Source organism: Artemia franciscana, unplaced genomic scaffold (assembly GCF_032884065.1).
Source record: "Artemia franciscana unplaced genomic scaffold, ASM3288406v1 PGA_scaffold_56, whole genome shotgun sequence".
NCBI lineage: Eukaryota > Metazoa > Arthropoda > Branchiopoda > Anostraca > Artemiidae > Artemia > Artemia franciscana.
This window is the reverse complement of record NW_027062696.1, coordinates 519,134-545,210: the sequence shown is the minus strand read 5'-3', so window position 1 is coordinate 545,210 and position 26,077 is coordinate 519,134. Positions and strand designations below refer to the sequence as shown.

Here is a 26,077-nt window from a genome sequence, read left to right as displayed (position 1 = left end):
TTTTTCACAGCGTTGTGCCACTTTTTGGGGTCTGAAGTAAGTAATTGGGAGGGCATGGTTTCACGACAATACCGAGCTTTGGCTTTCTTTACTAAAGAGACTATTTGATTTCGCAATTTCTTGCCGTTGATTATATCACCAGGGGAGTAGAGGCGAGACCTCTCTTTTATTAGTGATTTAGTAGCTGGAGATATCCATGGTTTGTCGTATTCACTAACAACAAATGATTTTGTTGTAAAGATCTCTAGGTTTTGACTGTATAACGTGGCATTGAAATCGGATACCTTAGTTTCCAAGAGCCCGGTATTGTACACTTCGGGGAAGTCATATGTGCCAATCCATCGACCGTATTCATAGATGGCAGACTCCGTACAAGGACGAACAGTGACACGGGATAGTTTGGGCTTTGGCAAAGACTCTCTTGCTTTCCAAAGGATTGCGTTGTGGTCTGACATGCCAACGGGACCAAGAGAAAAGGGAGGGGAGTAAAAATCATCACAATTTGTGAGTATAAGGTCCAGTATGCCCCCCAAAGAGTGAGTGGGTATGTGTACTACTTGTTTTAAAGACAAACAAGATGATAACCAACTCTTCTTGGTTTGGTTAAAGTTCAACCAAACCATATATTACCGTATTATTCCGTTATATTAAACCGTATTATTCAAGATAAAATATTGTAGCGCTCAAAAAGTTTATTTGGAGGCAATATTTGTTCGCTTCTGAAAGTAGTTTTTGCTGACATCATACATCGCATTATAGTTTAGTGACAGTCCTGTTCTATTTGTTAAACGCGTTTAATCTTTCCTCAAATCTTTCTAAAAAAAAGCAATAACGAACATTTAATTTGCTGTTGCCAAGCTCTGATCGGTCGCTTTTATAATTATCGCCTTCTTCTGCATGAATAGGAGTAATACGCTTGTCAATCGGGATGAGCATAAAGATCATTCTACCAAGTAAAAGAGTTGTAGAGTTGTACCTGCTGATTTTTTTTTGAAAGGATTCAACCGATGAATTTTCAGAGATAACGACCTTTGTAAACCATTCCAAATGGAGGTGCTTCGTCTTACAAAGCTGTTTTGTAAGTACTCAGTGCGAGGTGTTTCCTCTTCAAGGTAACCCGACCGTACGAGATTTGTGTATGTTTTTCGCATTGACTTTGCGAATGGCGCTACAAGTAGAGATAACTCGCCGGATATTAAGAGATAACAAGTAGAGATAGCTTATCTCTACAAGTAGAGATAACTCGAGGGTTGTGTATATGCTCTTAGAAAACAACCATTTATGCCACATCAAATATCTCAGTGAGTGTTTATAAAGCTACTTAGGTGCTACATCTCGGTCTTGAGGCTCTATTTTGCATCCTCGAAGGGTGGTCTTCGCAGGGTTTTAGGGGCGTCTATAAAAACCTGGCATCCAATTTCGACAATTGGCCTAATGCATGACTTGCACTGAGTGATAATTCGAGTTGGGTGGTAGCAGGTTCTAAGAACGAGGAATTGTTCTAGCTGTCTTGCTCATGAGGATTGAACCGAGAGGTACAATATGAGCCTCAAAGGAGGTATTTGGAAATTGAATTCCCAAGAGATGAAGTTTTTCAAATCTCTGGATAACTTTGTCCCTGAAAATAAAGTTGGGATGTCGACCGATCGATAACTTCCATCGGTTGATTAGGGTGATGAGTAGCTCCTTAGTCTTGGATGCATTGACATTAACTTTCTAGACATCAGATCACGTATCTATCTCCTGGCGATGCCATTAAAATAGGGAAGCTTGCACAGGATCTTTCTGTTTATGAAGAACTTCGTCGATCAGGTATCGTCAGTGAAATGATGTAGACGGTTATAAGTTTGTCCCCTGCGTCATTAGTGCACACCAGGAACAGTTTGCGTCCAAGGATACTACCCCGAGTAACTCCAGGCTTTGTTAGATACCCAATGGAAGTAAACCGATTGAAAACTTAACGAGCGATTCATAAAAATCTCCCAAGAACCAAGAACGTTGTTGGGTTTTAAATTGCTGCGAAGTTGTTTTTTTCTATATTACGTATTATCCCCTTTTTTTCGCTCATAGAAATAGCTAAGAAGTAAAAATATCCCTAAAAAATGAACTGGCGTCGTTTCTTTCATTTCTAAAAATATTTTTTGTACAAACAACCGCTTGCAAATAGAGGCCAAAAATCAGAAACATATTCCTCCGCCATCGTTGAAAATTTATGCTTTACGTCACTAAACGCCTTCTGATTTCCTATAGCCGTAGTATTGACCTTGTTTGTGGTTTTGTCTTAGGTTGTGATAGTTTCCATTGAAAGCCGTTGGATACATAAGAATTAAGTTATAATGGAAATCAGAAAGCGCAAGCTTTAGTGATCTGCTTGAGCTTTCTTCTATGCCAACCAAAGAGGTAAAAAATTTTAAAACTAGTTCTGCAAAAATTTAGACCTCCAGATCCAACCTGTCAGTTCTATTCTATTCTAGTATCAATGAAAAATATCATTAGTACCAACGTTAATCACTTAATCAAATATAGTCTTTAACAAACATGAAATGATTTCATTGTCTAAGACTGAATTTTAGACACCGCCTTGAGTGATAGACAGAGATATCTTTGAGTAGTATCATAGAGCCAAATTCTAAATGACTACCGTGTTTTTAACGTAAAATTGATCATATAACATATCTTTGAACAACTTCCAAAGATATGTAACATTTATTACTGGTCATCAAATAATATTTAACATTAACTAATATAACATTTAACAAAACATATAACATTTGTGTCATCTCAGACATTAATTCCTTACTGAAACACAAGGTGGGAGAGATGAGAACACCCTCCCAACATTTAGTTGAAGAACCAAATATTTTGAAGCTTGTCTTTAATGGTGAACCCACCGAAAATGGATTAACTCTTATAGAGGAAGCTGAATGTATCTACTGATAGGTTTATTATTTGTTTTCCATTAAAGATTTCTGTTCCAGGGATACCTTTTTCATCCATTTGTCTCTCTCTCGAATATGGAAGTCTTAACTGAAAGAGAAGTTTATGGATTCGTGGCAGGAACATCTAATGCTTTACTCATTGAGAAGAAAGAACTGTTTGATGTTCAAATAGAGGTAAAAAGCTTTTTAATGACGATTATTTGACGTTTCAAATCAAGGAATCGATACAATCAAAGAAGATGTTACGGATGTTTTCAGGTTGTATTGTAAAAAGTGCTGAGCTATAAGACAAACTGAACACGATGAAACTGAAACTTGATGACAAGGTTTTGAGTGTACCATAATGAATGGATTAAATCCTTAAAGTGCATTTTCAAATAGTTTGTGGTAACGAGCTGTAAGTAAGGAGTGACCCGGCTCAATAGTAACCAAAAGTCTAAATACCAATATCAAAAGAATCGGCTTTTTATGCTGATTTCAAATATATAAAGTTCATTAAATTTAGTCCTATCTATCAAAGGTTACGAGCCTGAAATTTTTTTCCTGATTTTTGAAAAGGAGGAAACGCCCCTTAAAAGTCCAGTGGTCTTAATGAAAATCACGTCATCAGATTCAGCGTATCAGAGAGCCCTACTGTACTATCAACTATCTGCAAAATGTGGAATTTTTTATGTTTTGGCAGAAGAAAGATGGCGGATGCGTTTTTATTTTTTTTCCAGGGTTCTTTTTATCGACCCAGTGGTTCTAGAATATCGGGAGAGCGCTCATTCGGACGGAAATTAAAAGTTCTAGTACCCTTTTTAAGCAAAAAAATTGGAGGGCAACTAGGCCCCTCCCCGCCCCTTTTGCCAAAATCGTCCGATCAAAATTTTTAGATAGCCATTTTGTTTATCATAGTTCACAGGCCCAATAACTGTGTGTTTGGGTATAACATGACCCCCCTCCCACAGCCCCAGGGGAAAGGTCTTTAAGTTATAAAATGTGCACATTATTTACGCATAGTATTTGTTATTGGGGTGAATGCATACGTTTTTGGGTGGGTGAGGGGAGGAAACTTTTCTGCTGGGGGTTTTTTGACGTTGGAATTTTCCACGATTAGAGAAGTTTCCAGGGAGTGAACTTATCAGGAGAAATTATGCACCGCGGGAATTTGCCAGGATTCTTATACAAAATTCTTTTTATATGTCTTGCTTTCTCTTTTCCGTCTTAATTCTACGCGCGGAGTGGTAAAGGGTAATTGCCCGGGGTGGATTTTCAGCGGCGTCAAATTTTTTAAAGGATATTTCCATGGAGAGGGAGCTTCTCCGTAAAGTAAGGGCCATATTTCCTGGCATTATTTAAAAAACGATCAGAAATTAAATAAGAAAACAAGTTTTTTCAACTGAAAGTTAGGAGCAACATTGAAACTTAAAACGAACATAAATTCTTACGTATATGAAGGAGGTTGCCCCCTCCTCAACACCTCGCTGTTTACGCTAAAGGTTTTCTTTGCGCTAAAAGTTTGTCCCAGTTCTTTAATAATGACTCCTGAAACACAAGGGCCATTTAATTAGAACATTAAGACGCTTTTTTATAAGTACTAAAAAACTTTAGCGTAAAGAGTGAGGTGCTGAGGAGGGGGAAACCTTTCATATACGTAATAATTTCTGTTCGTTTTAAGTTTTAATGTTGTTCCTTACTTTCAGTTGAAAAACTTGTTTTTTAATTTAGTATAAAACTGGATCGTGGAGAAATGTAAATTCTCTGTATGGATGAACATGAAAGATTTATGAATCAACATAATTACTGCAAAAGTTTAGCCCTAGCCAAAGGAGAGCAGAGCTTCATCTGTCAGCTTAATATATAAATAATTGGAAAGTACTACCTAGTAATGCAAGATAAAAGAATAAGTAAAAGAAGGACAGGATGAAAAAAACAGAGGTGGCTGACTTAGTGCGAATAAAATGAAATGAGAATGACCCGTATAAATGAAAGATCTCAGAATATACTGTTTTAAAGTAAAAAAAATAAAATAAAGTAAAAAATAAAATGTGCTAAAAACTAGTTTTTCATACTTTTAGAAATCTTGCTGATTAAGAAAGGGTTGCCACGTAATAAAGTTTAAACAATAAATGATTTTAATTTGGCCAATTCTCTTACCCTTTCCCTTACGAAAAACTCAATTGGAATATAAACTTACCCCCCTCCATTGAGTACGCCCCTGTGTCAAAATACATAGTTACTTGGTTTTACAGATACCCGGGATTAGATTGTGTTTGTTGTATTCCATTTTAACCTATTAATCAAATGTTAGGTCATAATAAAGTTCTCACTAATTTTCCGTTTCAAACCTCTGAGAAATAAACTTTATGACGCAAATTAGGAGTTATGATGCAAATCCTATGGATAAAACTGCAAATAATAGAGAGTAAGTAAATACGGCAAATTCAGAATATTTTGGCAATATTTTTGGGAGTTTAAAAAAAATCAGAATTTTGGAAGAACAAGAGCGTATAAAGTAGTTAAACGAAATGAAAGTCGTTCATTGTGGGCTTTTTATGTGCCACTCAACCTTCACGGCCACTGAGTTTTTCTTCTTCATTACTCACCATTTCAAATTAAAACACTTTTAATTTCTATAATCTGTCGCGGATCATTTAAGATTTATTTTTGTTTTTATTAACGCTAAAACATTTGCATTTTGTTTCTAATTCAGAAAGGAAGAAGAGGCATTTTACATTATCTTTTAGGGGGGGGGGGGGGTTCTTGTCGCTAAACGATAAATATCATTTTAAGGGTCCAGTAGGATTTCTTCTGGGGCAAAATAATCTTAGGGACTAATCTTGGAAAGGGAAAACTGTCAGCTTTTCCATGTGTGTTTTATACGAATTATTTGGCAAAGTGTGCTCTCAACATGTTGCTTTTTATTGAAATGGGACATCATCTTTTGAAACTCTACTTCTAGAGTCTCATATTTTATTCTATAGGGTCTAATTTGTCATGCTTTGTAAAACAACCCGAAACTGAAATTTGTTCATGTGACTAAAAAGGTAAAATCACTTGATATATCCAACCATAAGGAATTCCCACAACCAATCTAAACATCTTATCTGCAGCATTTTTTGGGAAAACAGACTTAGTTTTTACTGTATAAACACCAAAAATGGTGCTTCTGTGAAGCAAAAGCAAACTTTCTTAAACCTTTGAAGTATATTTACGAGGTGTGTGTGTGTTTTTTTTTTTTTTTTTTTTTTTTTTTTTTTTTTTTTTTTTTTTTTTTTTTTATATATATATTAAGATCCGTTTGAACATAAGTACACAACGAAATATTATTTTAAAAAAGTAAATGTATTCTCAGAAATTTCATACTTTACTCTATTTTTCGACATAGTTATACCAAGTTTTTAGAAACACTTATCATACCTCTCAACTAATTTTAGGGTAAAGTCTTTATAAGAACTTGTCGCTGTCTCCATTAACCAAGAGTTCAATGCTGTTTTTACGTAATCTTCATCTGTTTAACGGTTACCAGTGAGGTGGCAACCGGTTGAACTGGAGAGGAAACATGGGTTTCGCATATCACGCCCAAATCGAGGCAACATAACATGGAATGGAACACACACACGTCCCTGAAAATTTGAAGGCCTAACATCCTCTCTCCCAGCGCAAAATCGTGGCATCGATGTTTGGGAATAGGCATGGTGTTTTTGTGGTCGACCTCATGCAACGGAGGAATAATGCAGAAGCAAACTGCCTAACCCTCACAAAGCTCCGCAGAGCGAAAAAAAAAACTGGTATGTTGACAAAGGAAACTGTTTTTCTTCATAACAATGCAAGACCACACACTGCTGGTCAGACCCGTAATTTGTTGGACAGTTTTGGCTGGGAAATTTTAGATCACCTAATCTTGCGCCGAGTGATTACCTGTTTCTCCACCTCAAGCAATACCTCAGTGGCAAACGTCGCAATGACGACATAAAAACGAAGTGAATTCCTGGTTAGCGGAACAGGCTGCAAGTTCTTATGCAGAGGTTACTTCAAAATTAGTTTAGAGGTATTATAAGTTTTACAACAAACGTAGCAGCTAGACTGTTAAATAGAGTAAAGTATGTACTATTTGAAAATGAATCTACCTTTTTAAAATAGTCACTCGTTGCGTACATATGATAAAACAGACCTTAATTAAAAAACACACCTCGTACATATATATATATATATATATATATAGACTAGCTGTTGGGGTGGCGCTCCGCGCCACCCCAACACCTAGTTGGTGGGGCGGTTCGCGCCCCCCCAAGCCCCCCCGCGCGCGTAAGTCGTTACGCGCCATATTAGTTACGCGCCATTGTAGTTGTGTCCCTGTGTCCCACCTGTGAATAGAGATAGATATAAATATATGTTTTTAACTACGTAAAACATGCGAATATACAACATTCTTCGCTGTCCCATTGTCTGTGCATATAAATGGATTGTCGGGTTTACTGACTCTTGAACATGCAACATATAATTGTCCATGGGAAAAACAATCCGTATTCAGATCTATACCTCATTATTCTAATGATGTGTCCCTGTGTCCCGGTCGTCATTTATATTCCCTGTGTCCCGGTCGTCATTTGTGTCCCGGTGTCCCAGTTTGTAATTTCTCTTTGAGTGTCCCGGTCGTCATTTATATTCCCTGTGTCCCGGTGTCCCGGTCGTCATTTGTGTCCCGGTGTCCCGGTCTGTAATTTCTATTCGAACAATCCCTGTGTCCCGGTCGTCATTTATATATTCCGCCTGTGCCCCCGGCGTCCCAGTTGTAGTTGTGTCCCTGTGTCGCGGTCGTCATTTATATTCCCTGTGTCCCGGTCGTGATTTGTGTCCGGGTGTCCCAGTCTGTAATTTCTCTTTGAGGTTCCCGGTCGTCACTTATATTCCCTCTGTCTCGGTCGTCATTTGTGTCCCGGTCTGTAATTTCTCTTTGAGTGTTTTTTCTTTTTAGTTTTTTTTTTTAGTTTTTTACCTTTTTTCTTTTTTCAGTTTTCTTTTTCTTCTTTATTTTTCAGCGTCACTATAAAGTACATATCGACGAACCTTTGTTTTTTTAACTTAAATCTGGTAGGCATTGATGACCTTATCCAAGTCAAAATCCCAAACCCAATCATCATCGCTATCATTTTCAGTTTTGATATGTTTTGACTCTCGCTGTCCAGGTGGATTTTCATCTAACTGCGCGGTTTTGCGTTCTTTAGCCGCAAGCCTGTTTTCTTGCTGTTCTTGTGATTCCTCGGAACGCTTTCTTTTCTTACTTTCTCTATCAGCAGCAAGTTTTTTGGCATAAACTCTTTGAGCAGCTTCCTCGGCTGTTGCCATTGTAGGTTCTTCAGTCATTTTACAATTAAACATTTTTCCGTGAACAAATGTCTTAAATACCGTTAATGACGTCACCGTCAAAGCAAAAATGACGACAACTAATTTCATGACGTCAGTCAACACAGAAACATGACGTCACCTGATCCACAGACAGACAGACAACTTATTTTTATATATATAGATATATATATACTAGCTGTTGGGGTGGCGCTTCGCGCCACCCCAACACCTAGTTGGTGGGGCGCTTCGCGCCCCCCCAAGTCCCCCCGCGTGCGTAAGTCGTTACGCGCCATATTAGTTACGCGCCATTGTAGTTGTGTCCCTGTGTCCCACCTGTGAATAGAGATAGATATAAATATATGTTTTTAACTACGTAAAACATGCGAATATACAACATTCTTCGCTGTCCCATTGTCTGTGCATATAAATAGATTGTCAGGTTTACTGACTCTTGAACATGCAACATATAATTGTCCATGGGAAAAACAATCCGTATTCAGATCTATGCCTCATTATTATAATGATGTGTCCCTGTGTCCCGGTCGTCATTTATATTCCCTGTGTCCCGGTCGTGATTTGTGTCCGGGTGTCCCAGTCTGTAATTTCTCTTTGAGGTTCCCGGTCGTCACTTATATTCCCTCTGTCTCGGTCTAATGACGTCACCGTCAAAGCAAAAATGACGACAACTAATTTCATGACGTCAGCCGACACAGAAACATGACGTCACCTGATCCACAGACAGACAGACAGACAACTTATTTTTATATATATATATATATATATATATATATATATATATATATATATATATATATATATATATATATATATATATATATATGTAATATATATATATATATATATATATATATATATATATATATATATATATATATATATATATATATATATATATATATATGTAATATATATATATATATATATATATATATATATATATATATATATATATATATATATATATATATATATATATATATATATATATATATATATATATCAAGTACAATATAAATTCGAATAGCTTTAATTATAACCTTTCTATTAATAGGTCGCTAAAGTAAAATGAAAGATACCCTTTGAAACAAACCAGATTGTTCCAGTTTAAAAATTTGCTGGTTCTTTTATAAGTAGCTTTTTTTCTTAGTATTCTTATGGTTTGTTTCTCTACGGCTTTGAAAATATATTATGCTTAAAGCACCAAGAACATGGAAATGAAAACATTCCTTGCCCATGGACCCATCCTACCCATTTGGGGTCTATTTTTACCAGAAAGCCACAATTTTCTAATATATTTCTTTTGGTTGTTGCAAGGCTATAACGGTTTTAAGGCAGTATCACATTTTCGTCAGTGTTTTGCATAGAACCATCAAAAAAGAGGGCCTAATTGGTTTTGTTTGACAGTGCGTTTTGTTCGTGAAAAATCAAACGTTAGTAATGTGGTGAATCACAAAGGCAACTACATCTTTTACAGAAAGCTACATCTTCTCGAGCTGTTTGGTGGTATATGTTTTTAGTCTTTTTTGCTAATTTCTAACCCATGTTTCTTTGTTTATTATTATTATTTCGGTTCCAAATACTACTAAAAATTGTGTAACTGCATATGGAGGCCTTTTTCATTAAAAATTGAATTCCTAATTTTTTCTTATTTATCAAGATATATATGGTTGTTTAAGTTTCCTTTTCAGCAATTTAAACAGTCAGATTTCATTTTTACAGTCCTTGGTACTGTAATTCCGCTGAAGGAAGGGTGTTGCTAACACTAGTTTTTCACAACTTATTTTTTTTATAGCTAATTTCTTTATTTTCCTTCAGTTTGCGTCTCATCGACTAACTATCTCCGACGCTGAGTTACGGAAGCAGTTAAGGCTCACTACTGAAGATCTGCGGTTTCTTGATAATTTAGTCAGAGTAAACTCTTCTGAAAAACAGGACTATATTGAAGGAGTTGGTTGGCAAGGGGGCGAGGAGTGGATGCGATCTCAGTTCAGAAACTATATAGTTCAACTTCTCCGAGCAACTCAACTTCCAGGTAACTTCTCATTTTCTTCTTTTTCTTTTGCCTTGTTTGTCTTACTACTGATTGAAATATGAATACTTATGTCTAGAAAATATTAGGCTACACACAAGAAGAAACGAGTAGGATTGGAGGCAGGAATAGTAAGAAGGAGGTTAAACTGACCAAAATACCACCAAAATAAACACATCCTTGAAAAATCATGCATTGCTCGAAATATAATATAATGCCGTGCTGTATACTGGGCAATAGTTTTTCAGGTGTGCTACTCTTGACAGTCACCCCACAGCGCTGTTTACGGCCAAAATGTTGTTAAATGAACTTGCAAAGGCTCCACCCTGACGCTGCAAGGACATTTAAGTAAGATTTCCTTTATTTGGATCTCGATTGAGACAGAAGTAGCGAACCACAACTATCTCACAACATCGAAATAGTTCCAGACGCCTATCATCGTCTGAGAATTTTGCCGGTACTGTGTATTAAATATAATGAAGAGCAAAAAATGTGTTTTGATCTTAATTTCTATGGCTATAATAACGAAAGGCTATTTTCTAAGGATGAGCGATGATTGGTTGCTAAAAGTTGTGCTTTTTTGCAATCCAGCCGGGGAAAAAAAAGCTGGACGTCCTCAAATGATGTAGGAGTGGATCGAAAAAAACAACTTGAAGATAGTCAGATCTTCATGTCAGAATGTAAAGAGTGAAGCCCTGGGCAATATGGGAAGGGGGAGGAGTGTGAGCAGCTAATTTAGTTTCAATATGGCTTGGTGCTGGGATGAGTTTTCTGTATTAGTAATACTACTACTACTACTAACAACTCACTACAGCACCAAACCGCCTGAGACAAACACAGCTACGCACGCTTATACCCTCCCAAGAAGTTCCTTATTCCGTTGAATCTTTCCTTATGACATTCTTCCACCACTTTCGGGAACAAATTGCTTTTCTTGTGGCCCTAGACAACTGGTCGACCAGGACGATATTTGGCAATATGTCATCCGTCATCCATAGAACGCGTCCTAGCCATCACGATCTTTCTCTTATTGTAGCCCTAGAAAGTAGGACTGAACCATAATTTTTTTTGTAGCTTACTTCTTTCGTACTTGCTGAGCGCCCATCTTGAACACTTTTATCACTGTAGCTTCGAAGATTCTAATCTTAGTTCGCAGACTTATCTCCCTATTCTTCCAAAATTCTTTTAACTGTGAAAGACACCCTGGACCTTCGCTATTCTATTTTAACATCTCCACTTCACCCATCGTCCTTACTAACAATACTACCTGGGGAAGTGAAGCAGTCCATTTAATTGATATTCTCGTTACCCCATCTCTTCACCCCCCCCCCTTATTACTATTTTTAGTGACTATGTCTTCTTAACATTAACTTTCAAATATTTTCTTCCATCTTTGAATTCGCAAGATGTCCAAGAAATCATTCATTTTGTCAACATTTTCATCTAGGATGTATAAATCATAAGCATAATCTAAGTCTAAGAAAGTTTTACTTCTCCAGTTGATTCCACGTTCTCCCATTGCTTTTGCCACTTCATTAGCATGGCAAAGCTCATTAGCATTAGCATCAAAATGATCCATATAAATTGGGATAGAAACTAATCCTGCTTAACTCTTGATTTATTACGAAACCAGCCACTAGCTTCAATCCTTACCTTAACCGCAGCAATGTTATTCTTGTATATCGTACTAATCACTTCAATGTATTTGTCTTGTATACCATACTAGAGTTGGACCTGCGCTAAAGCTCTTTTATCAGCTGAATCAAACGCTTGCTCATAATCTATAAAACTAAGGACTATTTGGGTTTGTTTGATTCTAGCTCTTGTCAATTGTTATCCTAAGACTAAAAATGTGGTCAACGCATCCTCCCCCCTTCCTACAAGCATACTGTTCCTTTCTTAAAACTTTATCTACAGCATCTCTAAGTTTAAAAAGTATCACCATACTGAGTAATTTGCTTCCTACAGAAAATAAGCTAATGCGTCTATAATTACCACACTCACTCTTATCAAATTTCTTATTGAGGGGTTTAATTAAAGTTTTCTTAAAAGCGCTCGGCACTTCCCCTCTTTCAAAATTGTTTTCGTAATCTTCAGTAACGTATCTCTAACGTCATGATCGCCATATTAAAAAAAACTAAAACTCATTTACCACATTGTCAGCACCTGGGGCCTTATTATTTTTTAATACTTTTAGTACTGCCACTAATTCTTCCTCACAAAATAAATCTTCCTTCACATCCAAAACATCACCAACTTCTTTATTTTCCTCTATATTTTTTCCTGCAACTGTATCTCGGTTTAGCACATTCTCAAAAGGTTCCATCCATCTCCATTTAACTTTCTCTCAATTTATTAATATGCCAGTACAATATTTATTATTATGCCGTCCAGCTGGATCTTCCAGGTCTTCACCAATTTTATCCATGGTCTTCCCTTCACAGCTCCTTAATTAATATTTAAATGCTTTCTCCACTTTCTTTACAATCCTCCTACTTCCATAGGATCTATCAGCAAATGATTCATGTACAAGCCCCTCCTTTTCTCTGTTCAACATAAAGTGTTTTCACTAAGTATTTTCTAAGACACCATCAGCGATTTCACAAACCTTTTCTAAAGTCATTCCATTCGTCTTCTGCGTTGATAAATTTTAAACTCTCCGCTTTAGTATTCAACTGTTCGTCGAAAGTTTCTCTCAAATTCTTACCCTGAAGTCTATCATTGTCATAGCTTTCTGGAAGACAGTTACCCTTCCTAAATTTCATATTTAGATTAACACTAGACACTACTAGATGGCGATCTTTACTTTTAAGGTCAATAACAGCACCCCTATATTCTTTAGTTTATTGTATCGATCCTGCTAGTCTTCGGTTTACAATAACACAGTCAATAAAGTAAACTGTCTTACCATCATGTGGATACCATGTTAACTTATGGGCCATTTTGTAACCAAATACTGCATTGGTTATAACTAGATTGCATTACCTACAAAATTGTAACAGTCCGTAGCCATTACTGTTTTCTTTCTTGACACCAAATTTGCCTAGGCTAGGATACAATCTATCCCCTATTTCTAAGCAATCTGGGCGTTCAAATCTCCGAATGAAAATACCATGTTTCTTCCTGGGATCCTGTCTCTGTGTTCCTGTAGGATTAAGTAAAATTTGCCCGAGCCATACTGTATCCATCAGTCGGTTATACAGGGACATCTGCTGCTATGACTGTTATATTGTATTTTTTAGTCATAAAATGAGCAACTATATTATTAATACCTTCCCAACCAGAACAATACTTCGTATCTTCCTTATTTGTCATGAGCCCTACTCCCTGCCTATGTATCCCATCCTCCGTGCCTGAGTAAATAAATTCTATATCACCTAATCAGAAATAAAGTTTCTGAAACCTCTAATAAGACCAGTTTCAAGCGTCTGAATTCGTCAATGGTCCCAGAACCAGTGCAGGGCGGGGACTAGCACATCTTCTCAAGTTTGTATGAAGTGCTTAAGCCTGCTTAGAACCGAACAACAAGAAGTCTCTGGGACCTTCAGTTGAACTGAGGCTTTGTATAATCCTGGACCATCTTGGGCACAACAGGGTTTTCCACACTTGCCGATGCTCTTATATCAACAAGAGTCGATATCCTGCAAAAAAGGTCTCAAGCCTATTACCTCCGACTCATTATGTATTCATGCCTACAAATATTATATTATTACAGGGAGGCAACCCATAATAGATGACTTAGCGAGGAAGAGGAGTTTTAGCCCAAAAAACTCACCGAAATAGACCAATGCCGGAAGCATAATTCATTAATCTGAATCCAATGCAAATGCTGTGCCGCATGAGGCCACACAAGCAGGATTATTCTGTCGGGGATAGGGACGGAGATAGTAACTTATGACGGAGAGCGGACACCCCAAACTATCTCATAGCACTGGAAAAGCCTTAACTTTTTACACCAAGCCTATCCTTGTCAGGACATTCGTCATGGGTATGAAGTAAGTTGGTGACAATTTCCTAGCAGTACAATGGGATTGAACCGGCCTGATCTGCTACGCTGTCACAAGGCTATTTAACAAGATTATATAATAATAACGTTTTGACAAATCATTTTCCAGTGTGACCTGTGCCGAATTTGATGATTGTAAGTAACTATTTATGCTGCCTTACTTGGAGTAAAAAATATGGACTTCCATTTTTTTTTATTTTAGGGTGTTTGTATATTTAGCCTACTGTTTGGAGAAGTTTGTCTATCTTATTATTTATTCGAAAGCCAAATCTCACTTATAAAAGCATGCAAGTTCTAACAAGATAGACGTATCTAAATAATCGTCACAGTGGTGATTTTTGTGTTACAGAACAGGCTTATCTCTGTATATTTTATGGCACAGTAAGAATTTTTTGCTCTTGTAAATTGATGTTTTTCTTGTAATGCATTCTCTGTTAATTTATTCATGCGAATGAAAGCAAAACAGCTATCAAATAACAAACTGCACGAAAAATATACACAAAGGATGACAAATTGCCAAAGTGGAAAGTAGGTCGTCCCGAATGGGATGGGAATAGGTCGTAAGTAAGGATATAAAGAAAATTGAACTTTTTTGTAGACGGGAAAGAGTGAAGCATCGAACAGACTGGCGTGGAGGAGGAGCGTGCGTAATTGTGTTGCTGCAGTGGGAAGATTTTGAAAAATCAGATAAAATATAAATCCATGTAGGGTGATTTTATTAAAAGGTTAATTATTGAAACTAGTCGTGCGCATTCGAGAGTGGCAGCTTACTGCATTCATGGCCCCTCTTATGAATGACTCGTCCATTGGGGGCACTGTGACTAATCGACCCTTGGCCATTGGTCTAGACGAATTTGGGTATATTTGAAGCTGTTTTGCGATCCCGATTTGATTTTTGCGGAGACTAGTAATTTGTAAACGATTTTTCTCTATCAGTTTTCCTCGATGATTTTTAAATGCTACAGATTGACGCGCAGCTTACTTATGTTATGTTACTATTATTATTATTACCGAAATGTAAAGTAAGTGCTAAGCGCTTGTTACAAACCCACGGAAGAAACATCAAAAATCTGAATATAAAGTTAGATAACACAACGTAATTTTTTTTTCTAATAAACAAACGCTAAATTCTTTCTCGTAAAATGAAGTATATCCTCTTAAAAATTGAAAATAATATAGTGGGAATTATAATACAATTGATTTTCAGGATATTCATATCAGAGAATTGATCCTATTGGCTAATATCTAGAGATTTGTAGCAATCAAGGTATGAAACACGGAGAGAATTATTACCTTAAATTACCCTAAATCGCATTTACAGTGAGATAAGGTGGACTGCATCCTCCTGTAGAACATGTCGCTGTTGAATTGATCAGGTGGCACAATTAGTGGGTGTGATGGGGTGTGTACCACTGGTACTTCCATTCTGCGCTACTCCACTCCAAATCGACTGTATTTTGAAAGAATTAATCGATTCATCAGTGACAGTCTCATTGGAAAAACTGTTCCAAGTTGGGACAGCACGTAATGAGAACAAGTTCGTCCTCTCTCTACCTCTGGAGGGCTCCTGTTGCAGCTTCATTGAATGGCCTCTTGTCATAGTGGCAAGGGAGGGAGTAAAAATGGAGTTAACCATGTTATTTTGGTGCATTTTCTTGACAAAAATGACATCTCCTCTGTGTCGCCGGAAAACCAATGTGAGTATCTTCAGGCGACGCAGACGTTCAAGGTAGGGAAGCTGTTGGTGTGTGGCACAAAGCTTAGTTGCTCTTTCTGTACTCTCTCTAGGTCTACCACATCTCCCTTATATTTAGGATTTGTAACAGGGCAGCCAAACTCCAAATGTGGTCTTACAAGAGCATTATATAATTTTCTTATTATCAGAGGATGGCGCGATGATATGGTTTGTTTAATTAGTCCCAGGGCTCCGTTGGCCTTAGCAACTTGTTGCATAGTGTGCTCATGGAACTTAAACATCCTGTCAACGATCACTCCTAAGTCTCGTTCACTGTCAACAGCCTCAACTTGGATACGTGTGCCAGATTTATCCAGCATAGAATATGAAATCTGATTGTTGTGGGGACCCATGTGAAGGACTTTGCATTTTGATGGGTTGTACTCCATTATCCAAGTGGAAGCCCATAAGGAGAGACCATTCAAGTCGTTTTGCAGGGTTCTATCGGCAATTCCAATTAGTTTGCTGTTATCAGCGTAGAGTGACGGGGTTTTGTAGAACATCTTCACAATCATTAATATATATAGAGAAGACGGTGAGGCCAAGGGTGCTTCCCTTGGGTGACCCCGCTTATAACTAGTGTAGGCTCTGAAAATATGAGGTTTCCATCGTCAGAGTAGACCATGACTTTCTTTATTCAGCCAATCAGAAACGATCTTATCCACCCCACAGCGTCGGCATGAACTCCATATGCATGGAGCTTGTGTAAAAGATATTCGTGGACAACTTTATCGCAGGCCTTGGCTTGGTCGAGTAACAGGACATCAACTGCTATACCTTCCTCAATTAGTTTAGTGACTATATCATAAGACTGGATCAGGTTCGTCTCAGTGGACAGATTCCTTCTGAAACCATGTTGAGACTTTAACAGTAATCCATTTTTTCAAGGTGGTTAATAATAGCGTCATTGAAAATGCTGTCGAGCAGTTTAGAAATGACTGATGTGAGACTAATAGGTCGGTAATTTTCAGGGTTATTTTTATCTCCCTTCTTGAAAATTGAAACTATATTGGCCGATTTCCAATCAGCTGATACCACCATCATCCTTATGGAATTTTAAAAATATCAGCCAGTGGTATGGCAACAAGAGCTGCAGCTTCTTTCAGCAAACGGGGATGAATGCCATCGGGGCCCGGGTCTTGTTCGGATCCAACTTATTCAGGCGCTTGAGAACATCATCCGCATCAATCACAACAGATGGCATTTCGTGGACATGGTTCCTTTCTGGGAAAGGGGGAGGAGGAGATACTGGAACTGAATAAGAGAAATTAGTGGCAAATATGACATTTAAACAACTTGCGATGTCTGCGAAGCAATCAAGCACAGTATCATCAGGACGTATAAGCTGGCACATTCTACGTCTATTAGGATTAGAGCTGGAAACATACTTCCAAAACTTTTTGGGGTTCGTTTTTGTACTAAGGGCTATATTTACTTCATAATCACTTATGACTTACGTTCTATTTCGCCAGAGAATAGAAGTATTTTATTAAATTAAACTTATTACAATTTGCTTAAGAAACAAACAATTAAGTAGATTATTCGTCATGATATCTGTTGCTAATGTAGACACTAAAACAAATAATGAAAGAGAGAGGGGAGGGGGTCAGAGAAGTTAAAAAGGTTGAAATATATTTCCATATATATCAAAACTTTTTAATTAGTTATAAACACAAAAAGGACAGGGAAGTCTAGAGCTGTTCTTAAATTTGATATTTAAATGTTTTTTTTTGTTCTAAAACCTTGCACTTTGTCTAGATATAGATACAATCAAGAAGCTGCATACTTAGAAAAAAAATTATTTAAGAATAAGAAATGACTCTCAACTTGGCATCAGAAATAAGAAAAGAATAAAAGAAAAATTTTAAAAACTTAACATTTGCTAAAAGCAAAAAAGGAAGAACAATAGAATAGTCCCATAGAAATATTAGTATGTTGAGATGCTTAGGCCACGTTTGACGGATGAAGGATGACAGATTATCTACAATGAAAGATTGTGGTTTTTGGCCTTGCATCCGGGCCAAACGAAAAACATCCAGGCCATGCCATCCGGGCCCCACTTGTTCGTCTCCAAGTGGGGGTGTGAAGGGGCCATAAACAATGATTTAAAGGAAATTGGAGTTCATGAGTTAGTTTTAAAGGTTTGATTCCAAGGGACGGAAATAATGAAGCTTTGAATAAATTGAGGGGGAGGGGGAGCATATGCAGCTGTGTTGGCCTCAGTTGGCTTGATGTTGCATGAGTTGTTAGTAGTCTGTTTGTAGTCTAACATTAATGTGTATGATTATGCAAACACTAAGCGAAGGTTGAAGAGATATAGTCAAGAGTCAAGATCTTATGATCGGAAAATATCTGAAAAATTTTAATAAACAGTACAAGTGTAAATAAAAAAATAATCAAAGGCTGTTTTTAGAATGGAATAATCAAATAAAAATATTGATGTGATTGAATTATAGAAGCTATCCAAGTTGAAAAAACGATTCTTTATTCGTTGAAAAGTTAGTTTTTCTATCTTTTCGGTTACTCTCTACCTGCTATAATCCTTAAAATTTTTGTGTAGACTTTGAGCATTCCTGTTAAATCGTCCACCGTTCTAAGCGATGGGACTTCAAATAACACGGAAGTTTCAATTGCAGGTTACAATTGATGCAGACCTTCATCATTAGGTTGAACCTAGACAAAATTAAGTCCATAGTAATCCTCGGCAACAATTTAACTACTTTGAGAGAAGTCATTTTGTCGCCTTGGATGTATGACTTGTTTTGGTTAACTCTTGGCCTCTGAATACAAAAATAACCTCCATTTTCCAATATCACGATAACTTTTAAGTTACAGGATACCTTCTTTTTGTCTTAAAAGCAATTCAAAATGTACGTATAAGAGGAAGACAGAAAAAAAAACTTCACAAAGAATTGCTTTATTTATACTAAGGATGTATACATTTACTGCAAGTTAAATTGCGATAATACAAAGTACTTTTGAACAGATGGTAATCATACGCACTAAGGAAAATATTTCCGCTTATAGTTTTACTTGAGTGTTTGGTTCTCCTTTTTCTGGAGTAATATTCCAACAGCCATTATATTATACAACAGCCAATTTACATTCTACATATTTTACTACATTATACATATTATACATTATACAACAGCCATTATACAATAGCCATTTTACATCATGCATATTATACATTATATAACAGCCATTATACAACAACCATTTTACATTATGCATATCATACATTATACAACAGCCATTTTAAATTATACATATTATACATTATACAGTAGCCATTTACTCGATGTAGATAACTTCGAACACCACACTGCCTTTTCATGACGAAAGTAAAACAGTTCAAAATAGGGATGAACCTTTTTATTGGCAGTGAATAGATATAAAATTATTTAACTGGATATGTGTTCGAAATATCCAGTTAAATAATTTTATATCTATTCACTGTCAATAAAATGGTTTCATCCCTATTTTGAACTGTTTTACTTTAGTAGCCATTATTTCAGCCATCATATTTACATCTCATCTATCAATTTATTGTTCAACGGTTCAAAACGTGATGAATCGTAATAACGCTTAGGGGGCGTAGTACCCTCTCATTTACTGCTTCATTATTTTCCTGAGTAGTAAACTCCCAAATAAGTCGTCCAGAAATCTTGTTTTCTAATAGTCCTACTTTTCCTTGAAGCTACATGAAAATAACTCATCAGTAATCTTCATAATTGCCTCTTATTTACATAATAATCCGTTTTAAAAACCAAACTTTGACTTCGACTTTAGTTTTATGCGGTAAAATAGGATTTAGCATGTTTTAGTATCCAAAACTGTCAGTATTGCTATTGGGCTCCCAAACGACTGTTAAAGATAGATCATTTTTTTCGTGATGTTACATCAAGAAAGTTAAGAACTGAAAGTAAAGAGCAACATTAAAGCCTAAATCGAACAGAAATTATTATGTATGTGAGGGGGGGGGGGGGGGGGTCAACCCATCATCAATACCTCGCTTTTTGCACCGAAGTTCGAATTAGTCCCAATTCTTCATGAATTACAAAGGCCGTCAAATTAGAATAACTAGCTATTTTAAAAGTACTTATAAAAACTTGAGCGTACAGAGCGAGGTATTGACGATGGGTGATCCCCCTCATATATGTAATAATTTCTGTTCGTTTTAAGTTTTAGCGTTGCTCTTTACTTTCAGTTGTAAAACTTGTTTTTTAAAATTAAATTTCTCGTCGTTTTTTAAATAATGCTGGAATATGCTGGGAAATTTTCCATGGAAAATTTCTATCCCCCATGAAAAATTCTGCCATGAAATGATCCTCCAAAATAGTCACCCGACCCCCCACCCCCAAGAAAAAGTCCCCTTAAAACGTCTGTATAATTCCCAATAGCCAATACTGTCTTTAAGCAATGTGGAAAGTGTATAACTGGCAGCCCTTCCCCCGGGGGTTAAGTCATCCTCAATAGCTATTAAATTTTTCGACTCCAATTCTCCAAATTTTGATCGGGTGATGTTAGGGGAAAAATAAGTGTGGGAGGGGGGCTAGCTGCCCTTCAATATATTTGGCAACTTAAAAATGGTACTAGAACTCTTGATTTCCGATCAAATGAGCCATCTTCCCATCTTCTGTGATCACTGGTTTGATATGATCATCCCTGAGAAAGAAAGACGCACACATGGTCTTTCTTCTGGTAAAATATAAGAAGCAAAATTCCCCTTTTTTGTACATAGGAGTTTGAAACGTCTACAGTAGGGTTCTCTGTTATGCTGAATCTGATGAAGTGATTTTCATTAAGAAAACTTGATGTTTTGGTGGTGTTTTTCCTCTTTTAAAAAAATGTGCAAATTTTCTCAGGCTTGTAATTTTTGATGGGTACCATTAAATTTGATGAGTTTTACATATTTGGAATAAGCATCGAAATTCGATTCTTTTGATCCATCTATTGTTATCAAGAGTGTTTCTTAAAGTTTCCGTCAATATTGAGCCGCATCGCTCCTTACTTACAGTTCGTTACCACGAACTGTTTGATGTATGAAAACAAAGAAAGGGAATAAAAAATTAAAAGAGAAAAAACAAATAGGTGAAAAAACGAGGATTTTATCAGCCAGTAGCTAAATATGAAAAACAAGCAAATATTCCTTCCCAGATTTTGTCCTGGCTCTCCTTTGGAAAATCTATCCTCCAAGGTTTTCACACCCAAGGAGCTAAGTATTCTATCAAAAGGACCTAAATTTGCAATGGCTCAGACACACGTAAATATATCAGAAATTATTACGAGTGTGGAGTCCGGTATTTTTAGCTCTCATGGTGAAGTTGAAAATCCAGACCTACTAAGAGGGGAAATAGTGAAGAGTATTCTTGATTATAAGCCGTCATTGTCGCTTACATCTCAATCAAAGGAAGAAATTAAAATCCTCCAAAAATTGAAAAAAGATAAAAATACAGTAATTACAAGAGCGAACGAAGGAAACACAGTTGTCATTATGGATTGTGCAGATTATCAAAATAAAATAAATAGCCTTTTATTGGATAAAAATACTTATAAAGAAATAAAAACTGATCCCACAGATAAATACACCAGGCAGTTGAGGAAAGAATTAGAAATTTTAAAAGATAATAGACTAATCACCCCTCAAATGTACAGAAAATTTTACCCAAAAGGTTGTTCAGCCCCAAAATTTTATGGTCTACCCAAAATTCATAAGAAGGATACTCCGTTGCGTCCTATTGTAGCATGTTATAGCTCTCCAGCTACAGGCGTAGGAAAATTCTTAGCTACAATTTTCAAGTATCTTCTAACAACACAGAAATCTTATATAAAAAATTCCATAGATCTTGTTGAGAAGCTGAAAAATCATAGTATAACAGAAAAAACTATCTTATCTAGTTTTGATGCAATTTCCATGTACACTTCATGCGATGTCCGTAAATGTGAACAGGCCTTACAAAGAAAATTACAGGAAAATTCTACTTGGGCAGATTACAAAACCTTGGAAATTGACACAATAATGACGCTTGTACGTCTTTGCAACAAATTCTCTTTATATTTTAGGTTTCGAGAAAAATTTTTCCTTCAGGTCAAGGGCCTGCCCATGGGCACTGTTTTGTTTCCTTTTTTGGCAAATTTTTACATGGATTTCATAGAACAGTCTGCTTTGAATAGTTTCCCCTTAAAACATTCTCTCTGGTTTCGTTTCGTTGATTATATCCTTGCTGTTTAGGAACATGGTCAGGACTCTCTAAAAGTTTTTTTGGCACATTTGAATTCTTTTGATTCGAATCTTCAATTTACAATAGAGCTGGAAGATTCAGGAAAGCTCCCTTTCTTGGATGTTTTAATTATAAAAAATATTCCTAGCCTGGATTTCTCTATATATAGAGAGCCAACCCATAATGATCGGTATCTACATTTCTCGTCAATATCACCCTCCTTGTGTAAAAAGAGGGGTAGTAATTTCTTTAGTCGACAGGGTTCTAAAAATATGTTCACGGAATCATGTAAAATCCGAGTTAGATTATGTTAAAGATATTCAATTCTGTAATGGCTACCCGATCAACCTCATTGAAAATATAATAGATAGACGATTAAAAAAGATAAAACAGGAAAACTGGAAGCCCGTCCTTCTTGATTCAGGTACACTGGCAATTGAAAAAAAAAACTTTCACTACATTACCATACGTCTCAAAACTCAGCGACAAATTTGGAAAAATCTTAAAAAAACATAATCTCTCTGTTTCTTTTAAAACTGAACAAAAAGTTGAACATTTTTTCAACTCGGGAAAGGATAAAACGGACCCTATACTAGGTAGTGGTGTCTACAGAGTCCCCTGTTCACGTGGAAAATTTTACATTGGAAGGACCAATCAACAACTAGGGGAACGATTGCAAGAACACAAAATTTCAATAGATAAGTCCCTGAGATTGGAAAATAAAAATGACAACTTTGATTCAGCTCTGCCCAGCATATATACGAAAATCCTGTCCATTTAGTTCTTTTTGAAGAGGCAACTTTAATATCTACTGTAAATGGTCTACTGCAATCTTTTAAAGAGGCTATTGAGATAAAAAAACATATAAATAGAAATTTGGCTATAAATAGAGACACGGGAGATATTTCCTTAAGCCCAATTTATAATAATTTAATATTAAAAGACTCTATGAATACTTTCGCTCAGTCTAATTTAAGACAACCTGTCCGCATATCTAATGAAAACCGAAATTGTAGACAGGCGAAATCTGTTTCAAGGCAAAGGATACTTATTCAATCTAATTGGTAACTTCTCTTTCATTGATTTAAACTTGGTTTTTTGTTGGTTGAGTCAGTGTCTGTCTTCCTCTCGTGTAGTTCACTTATAAAGGTTAGATTTTGCTGGGTTTTTTTCTTTGTTTTCTTTGAGCACTGAGGACGACTTGGCGGAGGTCCTTGTCGAAATATTTGCTTGTTTTTCATATTTAGCTACTGGCTGATAAAATCCTCGTTTTTTCACCTATTTGTTTTTTCTCTTTTCATTTTTTATTCCCTTTCTTTGTTTTCATACGTCATGCATAGCCAGTATGGTCTCAGAACTGTTTGATGAGCTCTTGTGTGTCTCCAGGAAAATAAATTAAGACAAATTCTCCCAAATATTTTCTGAGTAGGATCAGGCCAATTTCGTTAGATAAATTTACTAAACATATTTCAATAAATTTTGGAAAACTTGTAGCAAAAATAATATAAAAAAGTTGTATGTAGTCTTAAAATTAGTCAACTTATAATCGTTGGCAAGAAATTCTCAATATTAACGGGTGTGATTACCCAATACAGTCGCAGAGGCAATTTTTAAGGATTTTAATGTCAGTTAGAATCTTTCGGTAAAAATTAAAGCTTATAGCGGAAATGATAGGAAATACTTGATACAATTTCAAAGTTATTCAGATTATCAGAAACCCCTAGATATTACAAGTCTTTATACAAGTAATTATCCAATAAAGTTACCGTTTATTCATGTATTTAGGGGTAGGGGGAGGCTTAAAGCAGACAGAAACATAACGTGTAAAAAGCTGGCACATTAATTAGTTGGTATCAGTTAACTCACTTGACTTGATCAACTAACCAGCTTCGGTCATAATGATCTAATATCTTTATTCAAAAAACGAAACTATCTTTGCTGATTTCAGTCGCCCCCACCCCCTGTGTGACTTCTTACCTATATGCATACATAAAATCCCCTAAGCAGAAACTTGCAAGAACTCTGCAAGAATTTGCCCAAAGAGTTAAAAAAAGGAAAATCTTCAGAGTTCCTAAGAGGCTAACTTATACTTATTTGCTTGCACAGTTAAGAAGAAAATGATAGCTCAGTCGAGACTTAGGTTTGACGAAGTAATGATATGGTTCACCAAATTTAAGTTTAAAGGTTCATGAACCTTTCAGCGTTACGTCAGTAAATCTAACTTTACTTTTCATTTTTAGTGAAAGTTTATTTTCTTCTTTAAAAAGGCGAAACAATTTATAGCTCGCTGTTCAGTTGTTTTTGTATTCTTTTTCCTTTTTAAATCCATATATTTCATTTGTATGCAATATGTTTTATAATAAGGCTTATTTTACTTCATATCCTACTATATTGCTTTGCTACTCTAGAAAGTACACGAGAAAATGAATGCTTCAATCCGCATTTCCTACAAGCCTTCAAGAAAACGAAGATTTATTCACGGTGGATGGAAAATGCTCAGCTTGATATTCTGAAGTTACAGCCACTACACCCTGGTTGTGGTCACATGTCCGTGTCAGACGTGAAACTACGGCTATCACAGTAAGTCACAAGAGTCTCTTAATATGTTGTAGCTGTTCTTTTTTTGCATGCGCAGAGGAGACAGGGGGATGGGAGGTTTTTCGTTTTTAAGGATCGTCTAATGAAAAATAATTTTGAATTCACAAAAAGTCTGCACAAATGAACCTTCAGTTGGACTCTCAGGGCTAGCTGTTTTTCTTGAAGATTTTACCCTTCGGCCTCCTTTCTGTAATTTTCAACAGTAAAGATAAACCTGAGTACATCTGGTGAAGGATCTGCACTTTTATTTGTTTTGATAGGTTTTTTGTATGCCTTGTTGAATTTATTTACTTCTTTTTACTTTATAGGGGTTGTACCTTTCGGCAAAACTAAATTTCGTCTTTTAGAACCTTGAATGGGCCTCAGTGAGATAAAGTTGGGGCAGCAACTTGCTAATTTTGATTCGCAAGAAATTGAAATGCGTCTAAAACCGGATATGCTATCTCTAATTTCAGTGTCCAGTAAAATAAGTAAAGTAATTTTGATAGTGGAAAAGCATATCTGACAAATTTCAATGGGGTTACCACTCGCAAAAATTGTTTTAACAGGAAAACATTAGTGTATAATATAGATAAAAAACAGGAAATATGTGTTCTTTTTTAAAACTCTACCACCTCCCTGTCCCTAAAGAGCCAGAAATATAAAGCCATAAGAACAACATATTCATGTGCACTGCAAAATATATGTGGTTGTTCTAACCAAGGTAAAATGTAGGAAAACGTTTCGCCCCACTCCTCGAAACCCAATTAACAGAAATTTCAAAACTGATATCCAGTTTATTGCGGATTTCTAGGGTACCAGAATTAGCAAGTTGCTATCCCGCTTTTAGGTAGTTTTGGGTTCCAAAATTAGTAAACTGCTACCCTGATGTTAGATCCCAAAAAACAACAGCCCAGGTACTGATGACCCAATTTTAGTGAAAACTATTCCTTTTATCTCTGCGGAACCGTATTTTATTGCAGTTATATTTTATATAAGAAATCGTTACCATTGAGATATGAAATATTGACGTTAATAAAAACATTAATGTGTTTTCCTTTAGTATTCGTAATGTTTTCTTTTTCATTTTTCTGTGTGATTGTCTACTTATCTATACAAGAACATTTAAAGTAATGTTATACTCAGCGCCCGACTTTTGATTTTTGAAACAGTTAAAGTAACATCTGAAGTAGTATTTTATAAGAGATAAGAAAC

The 26,077-nt window shown here is 36.2% G+C and overlaps 1 protein-coding gene across 3 annotated transcripts in view; it reads left to right on the top strand.

Annotated features, from left to right (window-relative positions):
* LOC136042027 (late secretory pathway protein AVL9 homolog) overlaps window positions 1–26,077 on the top strand; it is a 111,333-nt gene that overhangs the window by 57,797 nt on the left and 27,459 nt on the right. For all 3 annotated transcript variants that reach the window (XM_065726885.1, XM_065726882.1, XM_065726883.1), the window contains 3 exons: window positions 2,979–3,113; window positions 10,107–10,323; window positions 24,694–24,865. In XM_065726885.1, coding sequence (XP_065582957.1) covers window positions 2,979–3,113; window positions 10,107–10,323; window positions 24,694–24,865 — 524 coding nt within the window. The remainder of the gene's footprint in view (window positions 1–2,978; window positions 3,114–10,106; window positions 10,324–24,693; window positions 24,866–26,077) is intronic.